Raw genomic sequence first — 10113 nt, forward strand, 5'->3', positions numbered from 1 at the left:
TCAATGTTTTGTTATGACGTCACGTTAAACTATCGTCCGTAAAACGACTTTACACAGAACCAATTTTCTTAAAGTAGCCAAACCCTACTGCATTATTTGAAAAATCATATTATTTTAGAATGGTAGGTTTTTGTACAGTAAGCATGAAAACAACACATTAGTGGCTATTCGAGCCTCTGGTAAAATAGGTATGATAGTTTTAAAAATATTAATGTAGTATTTATTGATAGTTCATACATTTTTTAAGGTAGCTACATACCTGCTATATTTTTAAAAGTTAGCTATGTATTTTTTAAAAAGTAGGTTTATTAGAGGCTATTCGAACATCTGGTAAAATGTGTATGAATGTTCTTTCTATAAATTTAGTTCTTATTTGATAGTACACACATTTATTAAGGTAGTTCTAACTCTACAGTATTTTTAGAATTAGCCGATTATTTTTAAGAAGGTAGGTTTTTCGGCAATAAACAAAAAAAACCTACTTTGAGGCTTTATGAGCCTGTGTTAATTTGTTTATGATGACTCGCACTCTAAATTTAGTTTTATTGGTTCTACATATAACTTTTTATATAGAAAAATACCTTTTGTATTTTTAGATATTATCCAAGTCTTTTTATAAAAATAGGTTGTTAGACAGATAGCATAAAAACCAAACATTAGAGGTGACGCCAACCGCCGGTGCTCCCTCTGGTTCGCACAGGTCGTTATGTTACAACAACACTTACTCTTAAGTGCATCGAACATGCCCGAGCGTGATGTCCGCCGAGTGAGTGAAAGTACACCGCGACGAACACCAAGGCGACGACAGCGCCCGGCCGGGTGTGGCAATGCGCTAAACTAAATTAGTAAATTATTCTTTCAACTCAAAAACAACCAAATTAATAACAATTAAAAGATGATTAATTCAAGGGAAATTATGTCCAATTGTCCAATAATCATATATTGTGAAATATGTCTTTTAAGTCCAAAACTGGTCGGAGCTGTTACTCAAAATTTTTTATCTGATTTAATGGTGGCGGATAGTACAGACCATCAAAGTTGTACTTATTCTCCAAAGCATAATACCTCTTATCAACATGGTTTTGATGACTTCCCTCGACAAATCTTGCCAAAATGCTCCATTTAAAACAAAACTGATCCTTCAAGTTTTGGCAATTGACCTCTGCTCTTTTGTTGACTACTGTCTCAGGTAATGAGGATGTCTGCTGGTATGGAAGCAAACTAGCACTTGTTTTTTTTTCCTTTGCACATAATCTTGTGACTATCCAGACTGTAACAATGCGAAAAACCTTATCGTATTTGTCGCACTTATATGTCTCTCGAGAGATTGTCGGATACCTACTGCAGGTTATAAGATAAAATTTCAAGTTATCATGTCGTACAAATTGTTTATTACACTTGTTACATTGAAACTCTGTTCTTTTCAGTAAATTATTCAGACAACTGCTTCTTTCATGTCTGCGCGCGCTTGAAGTGGTAGTAAGTGATGCACCACAGTATTTTCGCTGATGCGATGTACGCTCTTCATTAATTGAAGTATTCAATGCTGATGTTGAAACTTCAGCTGATGATGGAACATCCTCCTTTGCAGTTGGTATCGGGATCTCCGCAGCTGTCGACACCGCAGCCAATGAGCTCTCCGCTGTCATGGTCTCCTCTGCACTCGGTATCGGGATCTCCGACTCCATAAACGTTGCTTCTATCGAGGTCCCCACTGCTGAAATCTACTGATGAGAGCAGGTCCGTACTGCACCGCAGCCAGAGGTGAAATGAGGGCTCAATCGTGCGAACCTCGCTTATATACCCGCGGTCTACTCGTATACTACATGAGTTAAAATTATGACTTTATTTACAAATTAATTTTTTATTAGGTAGCTTAAAATTAAAGAAATAAAAACACACGCGTTCAAGTTTTACACATTTATTTAGAAAAATTACACAAATGCATATAAGGTTAAGGAATTAAGCATTTTCGCAAGCAAAGTCTGTAATGCTGCATGAATTGCCTCGTTGACTCCGGTTCCAACTGGTGCGTTGACTCCGGTTCCAACTGCCTCGCTGACTCCGGTTCCAACTGCCTCGTTGTCTCCGGTTCCAACTGCCTCGTCGACTCCGGTTCCAACTGCCTCGTCGACTCCGGTTCCAACTGCCTCGTCGACTCCGGTTCCAACTGGTCATTTTATGCGCTGATGACACCTCCGTTGAGACATGGTCGATGACGTCTTTGACCACGTCTGCGCCTGGGCTTTGGCTCAGTGCTAGTTGGAACAGATTCACTGCCTGAACCTTGACGACGAGACACGCGTCATTTGGATGTCTGCGTAGAGGCATCACAGGTCGCAACAGGTTGCAACACGCCCATGATTGGTGTAGCACGAGCAGAAGAAGAGACTACCACAGCGATGCAAGCAGGAAGTATTGTGTGTTGTCTCATGTGATAGATGGCACAGTTTCCAGGTTCGCAACTATCTAATAGCTGCTAAGTTGGTTCGTAGGACACAGGAAGGTGCGCAAACTGCCAATGCAAAGGATACGGCTAACAATATCTTGATAAAGCTACAAAAATTCGGGAATGTCTTCAAAAATCGGGGAATGTCTTCAAAAATCGGGGAAAGGCTGTAAAAATCGGGGAAACGATATAAAAATCGGGGAATGGCTTCAAAAATCGGGGAATGGCTTCAAAAATCGGGTAATGGCTTCAAAAATCGGGGAAAAGCTTAAAAATTCCTGGAATGGTATAAAAACCCTAAAATGGCTTTAAAAATCAGAAAATGGCTTTAAAAATCAGGGAATGGATTTAAAAATCAAGGAATGGCTGTAAATATCAGGGAATGGCTTTAAAAATCAGGGAATGGTTTTAAAAATCAGGGAATGGCTTTAAAAATCCTGGAATGGCTTCAAAAATCCGGGAATAAGTTAATTAGGTAAGGTTAGGTTTTAAAAATCAGGGAATGGATTTAAAAATCAGGGAATGGCTTTAAAAATCAGGGAATGATTTTAAAAATCAGGAAATGACTTTAAAAATCAGGGAATGGCTTTAAATATCAGGGAATGGCTTTGAATATCAGAGAATGGCTTAAAAAATCAGGGAATGGCTTTAAAAATCAGGGAATGGCTTTAAAAATCAGAGAATGGCTTTAAAAATCAGGGAATGGATTTTTAAAATCAGGGAATGTCTTTAAAACACAGGGAATGGCTTCAAACACAGGGAATGGTTTTTAAAAATCATGGAATGGCTTTAAAAATCATGGAATGGCTTTAAAAATCAGGGAATGATTTTAAAAGTCCGGAAATGGCATCAAAAATATGGGAATAGGTTAATTAGGTAAGGTTAGGTTTTAAAAATCAGGGAATGGCTGTAAATATCAGGGAATGGCTTTAAATATCAGGGAATGGCTTTAAATATCAGGGAATGGCTTTAAAAATCAGGAAATGGCTTTAAAAATCCTGGAATGGCTTCAAAAATCCGGGAATAGGTTAATTAGATTAGGTAAGGTTTTAAAAATTAGGGAATGGATAAAAAAATCAGGGAATGGCTTTAAAAATCAGGGAATGGCTTTAAAAATCAGGGAAAGGCTTTAAATATCAGGGAATGGCTTAAAATATCAGGGAATGGCTTTAAAAATCAGGGAATGACTTTAAAAATCAGGGAATGGCTTTAAAAATCAGGGAATGGCTTTAAAAATCAGGGAATGGCTTTAAAAATCAAAGAATGGCTTTAAAAATCATGGAATGGCTTTAAAAATCCTAGGATGGCTTTAAATATCCTGGAATGGCTTCAAAAATCTGGGAATAGGTTAATTAGGTTAGGTTAGGTTTTAAAAATCAGGGAATGGCTTTAAAAATCAGGGAATGGCTCTAAAAATCAGGGAATGGCTCTAAAAATCAGGGAATGGCCATAAAAATCAGGGAATGGTTTTAAAAATCAGGAAATGGCTTTAAAAATCCGAGAATAGGTTAGGTTAGGTTAGGTTAGGTTAGGTAAGGCTTTAAAAATCAGGGAATGGCTTTAAAAATCAGGGAATGGCTTTAAAAATCAGGGAATGGCTTTAAAAATCAGGGAATGGCTTTAAAAATCAGGGAATGGCTTCAAAAATCAGGGAATTGCTTCAAAAATCAGGGAATTGCTTTAAAAATCATGGAATGGCTTTAAAAATCAGAGAATGGCTTCAAAAATCAGGGAATGACTTTAAAAATCCGGGAATGGCTTCAAAAATCAGGGATTGACTTCAAATATTAGGGTATGGCTTCAAAAATCTGGGTTTGACTTCAAAAATCAGGTAATGCCTTTAAAAATCTGGAAATGGCTCCAAAAATCCGGGACAGGCTTCAAAAATCCGGGAATGGCTTCAAAAATTCAGGTATAGGTCAGGTTAGGTTAAGCTTTAAAAATCAAGGAATGGCATTAAAAATCAGTGAATAGCTTTAAAAATCAGGGAATTGCTTTAAAAATCAGGGAATGGCTTTAAAAATTCTGGAATGGCTTCAAAAATCTGGGAATAGGTTATTAGGTTAAGTTAGGTTTTAAAAATCAGGGAATGGATTTAAAAATCAGGGAATGGCTTTAAAAATCAGGGAATGGCTCTAAAAATCAGGGAATGGCTCTAAAAATCAGGGAATGGCTTTAAAAATCAGGGAATGGTTTTAAAAATCAGGAAATGGCTTTAAAAATCAGGGAATGGCTTTAAAAATCAGGGAATGGCTTTAAAAATCAAGGAATGGTTTTAAAAATCAGGGAATGGCTTTAAAAGTCCGGGAACGGCATCAAAAATACGGGAATAGGTAAATTAAGTTAGGTTAGGTTTAAAAAATCAGGGAATGGCTGTAAATATCAGGGAATGGCTTTAAAAATCAGGGAATGGCTCTAAAAATCAGGGAATGGCTCTAAAGATCAGGGAATGGCATTAAAAATCAGAAATGGTTTTAAAAATCAGGGATTAGCTTTTAAAATCAGGGAATGGCTTTAAAAATCAGGGAATGGTTTTAAAAATCAGAGAATGGCTCTAAAAATCAGGGAATGGCTTTAAAAATCAGGGAATGACTTTAAAAATCAGGGAATGGCTTTAAAAATCAGGGAATGGCTTTAAAACTCAGGGAATGGCTTTAAAAATCAGGGAATGGCTTTTAAAAAATCAGGGAATGGCTTTAAATATCAGGGAATGGCTTTAAATATCAGGGAATGGCTTTAAATATCAGGGAATGGCTTTAAAAATCAGGGAATGGCTTTAAAACACAGGGAACAGCTTTAAAACAAAGGGAATGGCTTAAAAAATCAGAAAATGGCTTTAAAAATCCTGGAATCGCTTTAAAAATCCTGGAATGGCTTCAAAAATCCGGGAATAGGTTAATTAGGTTAGGTAAGGTTTTAAAAATTAGGGAATGGATAAAAAAATCAGGGAATGGCTTTAAAAATCAGGGAATGGTTTTAAAAATCAGGGAATGGCTTAAAAAATCAGGGAATGGCTTTAAATATCAGGCAATGGCTTTGAAAATCAGGGAATGGCTTTAAAAATCAGGGAATGGCTATAAATATCAGGGAATGGCTTTAAAATCAGGGTATGGCTTTAAAAACCAGGGAATGGCTTTAAAACACAGGGAATGGCTTTAAAACACAGGGAATGGCTTTAAAAATCCTAAAATGGCTTTAAAAATCCTGGAATGGCTTTAAAAATTCTGGAATGGCTTTAAAAATCAGGGAATTGCTTTAAATCAAGGGAATGGTTTTAAAAATCAAGGAATGGCTGTAAATATCAGGGAATGGCTTTAAAAATCAGGGAATGGTTTTAAAAATCAGGGATTGGCTTTAAAAATCCTAGAATGGCTTCAAAAATCCGGGAATAAGTTAATTAGGTTAGGTTAGGTTTTAAAAATCAGAGAATGGATTTAAAAATCTGGGAATGGCTTAAAAAATCAGGGAATGATTTTAAAAATCAGGGAATGGCTTTAAAAATCAGGGAATGGCTTTAAATATCAGGGAATGGCTTTAAATATCAGAGAATGGCTTACAAAATCAGGGAATGGCTTTAAAAATAAGGGAATGGCTTTAAAAAATCAGAGATGGCTTTAAAAATCAGGGAATGGCTTTTTAAAATCAGGGAATGGCTTTAAAACACAGGGAATGGCTTTAAAACACAGGAAATGGCTTAAAAAATCATGGAATGGCTTTAAAAATCATGGAATGGCTTTAAAAATCAGGGAATGATTTTAAAAGTCCGGAAATGGCATCAAAAATATGGGAATAGGTTAATTAGGTAAGGTTAGGTTTTAAAAATCAGGGAATGGCTGTAAATATCAGAAAATGGCTTTAAATATCAGAAATTGGCTTTAATAATCAGGGAATGGCTTTAAAAATCAGGGAATGGCTTTAAAAATCAGGGAATGGATTTAAAAATCAGGGAATGGCTTTAAAAATCAGGGAATGGCTTTAAAACACAGGGAATGGTATAAAACACAGGGAATTACTTTTAATTTCAGGGAATGGCTTTAAAAATCATGAAATGGATTTAAAAATCATGGAATGGCTTAAAAAATCATGGAATGGCTTAAAAAATCATGGAATGGCTTTAAAAATCAGGAAATGGCTTTAAAAAATCAGGCAATGGCTTTAAAAGTACGGGAATGTCATCAAAAAATACGGGAATAGGTTAATTAGGTTAGGTTTTAAAAATCAGAGAATGGCTTTAAATATCAGGGAATGGCTTTAAATATCAGGGAATGGCTTTAAAAATCAGAGAATGGCTTGAAAAATCAGGGAATGTCTTTAAAAATCAGGGAATGGCCTTAAAAATCAGGGAATGCCTCTAAAAATCAGGGAATGGCTTTAAATCAGGGAATGGCTTTAAAACACAGGGAATGGCTTTAAAACTCAGGGAATGGCTTTAAAAATCAGGGAATGGCTTTAAAAATCAGGGAATGGCTTTAAAACACAGGAATAGCTTTAAAACAAAGGGAATGTCTTAAAAATTCAGGGAATGACTTTAAAAATCAGGGAATAGCTTTAAAAGTCCAGGAATGGCATCAAAAATACGGGAATATCTAATTAGGTTAGGTTAGGTTTAAAAAATCAGGGAATGGCTGTAAATATCAGGGAATAGCTTTAAAAATCAGGGAATGGCTCTAAAAATCAGGGAATGGCTCTAAAAATCAGGGAATTGTTTTAAAAATCAGGAAATGGCTTAAGAAATCCTGGAATGGCTTTAAAAATCCTAGGATTGGCTTCAAAAATTTGGGAATAGGTTAATTAGTTAAGGTTAGGTTTTAAAATTCAGGGAATGGATTTAAAAATCAGGGAATAGCTTTAAAAATCAGGGAATGGCTCCAAAAATCAGGGAATGGCTCTAAAATCAGGGAATGGCTTTAAAAATCAGGGAATGGTTTAAAAAACAGGAAACGGCTTTAAAAATCAGGGAATGGCTTTAAAAATCTGGGAATAACTTTAAAAATCAAGGAATGGATTTAAAAATCAGGGAATGGCTGTAAATATCAAGGAATGGCTTTAAAAATCAGGAAATGGCTCTAAAAATCAGGGAATGGCTCTAAAAATCAGGAATGGCTCCTTAAAATCAGGGAATAGCTTTAAAAATCAGGGAATGGCTTTAAAAACACAGGGAATAGCTTTAAAAAAAAGGGAATGGCTTTAAAAATCAGGGAATGGCTTTAAAACACAGGGAATAGCTTTAAAACAAAGGGAATAGCTTTAAAACAAAGGGAATGGCTTAAAAAATCAGGGAATGGCTTTAAAAATCAGGGAATGGCTTTAAAAGTCCGGGAATGGCATCAAAAATATGGGAATAGCTAATGAGGTTAGGTTAGGTTTTAAAAATCAGGGAATGGCTGTAAATATCAGGGAATAGCTTTAAATATCAGGGAATGGCTTAAAAATCAGGGAATGGCTTTATAAATCAGGGAATGGCTTTAAAAATCAGGGAAAGGCTTTAAATATCAGGGAATGGCTTTAAAAATCAGAGAATGGCTTTCAAAATCAGGGAATGACTTTAAAAATCAGGGAATGGCTTAAAAAATCACGGAATGGCTTAAAAAATCAGGGAATGGCTTTAAAAATCCTGGAATGGCTTAAAAAAATCCCAGCAATGGCTTCAAAAATCCGGGAATAGGTCATTATGTTAGGTTAGGTTTTAAAAATGAGGGAATGGATAAAAATCAGGGAATGGCTTTAAAAATCAGAGAATTGTTTTAAAAATCAGGGAATGGCTTAAAAAATCAGGGAATGGCTTTAAATATCAGGCAATGGCTTTAAAAATTAGGGAATGGCTTTAAAAATCAGGTAATGGCTATAAATATCAAAGAATGGCTTTAAAAATCTGGGAATGGCTTTAAAAATCAAAGAATGTCTTTAAAAATCAGGGAATGCTTTAAATATCAGGAAATGGCTTTAAAACACAGGGAATGGCTTTAAAAATCAGGGAATGGATTAAAAATCAGAGAATGTCTTTAAAAATCAGGGAATGGCTTTAAAAATCAGGGAATGGCTTTAAAAATCTGGGAATGGCTTAAAAAAATCGGGGAATGGCTTTAAAAATGGGGGAATGGCTTTAAAAATCGGGGAATGGCTTAAAAATCAGGGAATGGCTTTAAAAATCCGGGAATGGCTTTAAAAATCAGGGAGTGGCTTTTAAACACAGGGAATGGCTTAAAAAATCAGGGAATGGGTTTAAAAATCATGGAATGGCTTTAAAAATCAGGGAATAGCTTTTAAAAATCAGGAAATGGCTTTAAAAATCAGGAAATGACTTAAAAAATCGGGGAATGGCTTTAAAAATCAGGGAATGGCTTTAAAAACCAGGGAATGGCTATAAACATTAAAGAATGGCTTAAAAAATCACGAAATGTCTTAAAAAATCAGGGAATGGCTTTAAAAATCCTGGAATGGCTTAAAAATCCTGGAATAGCTTCAAAAATCCGGGAATAGGTTAATTATGTTAGGTTAGGTTTTAAAAATCAGGGACTGGATTAAAAAATCAGGGAATGGCTTTAAAAATCAGAGAATGGTTTTAAATATCAGGGAATGGCTTAAAAATCAGGGAATGGCTTTAAATATCAGGCAATGGCTTTAAAAATCAGGGAATGGCTTTAAAACCAGGGAATGGCTATAAATATCAAAGAATGGCTTTAAAAATCAGGGAATGGCTTTAAAAATCAAAGAATGGCTTTAAAAATCAGGGGATGGCTTTAAATATCAGATAGTGGCTTTAAAACACAGGGAATGGCTTTAAAAATCAGGGAATGGCTTAAAAAATCAGAGAATGGCTTAAAAATCAGAGAATGGCTTTAAAAATCAGGAAATGACTTAAAAAATCAGGGAATGGCTTTAAATATCATGGAATGGCTTTAAAAATCAGGGAATGATTTTAAAAGTCCGGAAATGGCATCAAAAATATGGGAATAGGTTAATTAGGTAAGGTTAGGTTTTAAAAATCAGGGAATGGCTGTAAATATCAGAAAATGGCTTTAAATATCAGAAATTGGCTTTAATAATCAGGGAATGGCTTTAAATATCAGGGAATGGCTTAAAATATCAGGGAATGGCTTTAAAAATCAGGGAATGACTTTAAAAATCAGGGAATGGCTTTAAAAATCAGGGAATGGCTTTAAAAATCAGGGAATGGCTTTAAAAATCAAGAATGGCTTTAAAAATCATGGAATGGCTTTAAAAATCCTAGGATGGCTTTAAATATCCTGGAATGGCTTCAAAAATCTGGGAATAGGTTAATTAGGTTAGGTTAGGTTTTAAAAATCAGGGAATGGCTTTAAAAATCAGGGAATGGCTCTAAAAATCAGGGAATGGCTCTAAAAATCAGGGAATGGCCATAAAAATCAGGGAATGGTTTTAAAAATCAGGAAATGGCTTTAAAAATCCGAGAATAGGTTAGGTTAGGTTAGGTTAGGTTAGGTAAGGCTTTAAAAATCAGGGAATGGCTTTAAAAATCAGGGAATGGCTTTAAAAATCAGGGAATGGCTTTAAAATCAGGGAATGGCTTTAAAAATCAGGGAATGGCTTCAAAAATCAGGGAATTGCTTCAAAAATCAGGGAATTGCTTTAAAAATCATGGAATGGCTTTAAAAATCAGAGAATGGCTTCAAAAATCAGGGAAT

General features: G+C 35.3%; 1 protein-coding gene across 1 annotated transcript in view; it reads left to right on the forward strand.

Annotated features, from left to right (window-relative positions):
* The first annotated feature begins 8267 nt into the window (after nt 1-8267).
* Nucleotides 8268-10113, forward strand: part of LOC134539607 (TGF-beta-activated kinase 1 and MAP3K7-binding protein 1-like) — a 15430-nt gene continuing 13584 nt past the window's right edge. The window contains exon 1 of the mRNA XM_063381782.1: nt 8268-8284. Within this exon, the coding sequence (XP_063237852.1) occupies nt 8268-8284 (17 nt within the window). The remainder of the gene's footprint in view (nt 8285-10113) is intronic.

Source organism: Bacillus rossius, chromosome 15 (assembly GCF_032445375.1).
Source record: "Bacillus rossius redtenbacheri isolate Brsri chromosome 15, Brsri_v3, whole genome shotgun sequence".
In the NCBI taxonomy this organism is placed as follows: domain Eukaryota; kingdom Metazoa; phylum Arthropoda; class Insecta; order Phasmatodea; family Bacillidae; genus Bacillus; species Bacillus rossius.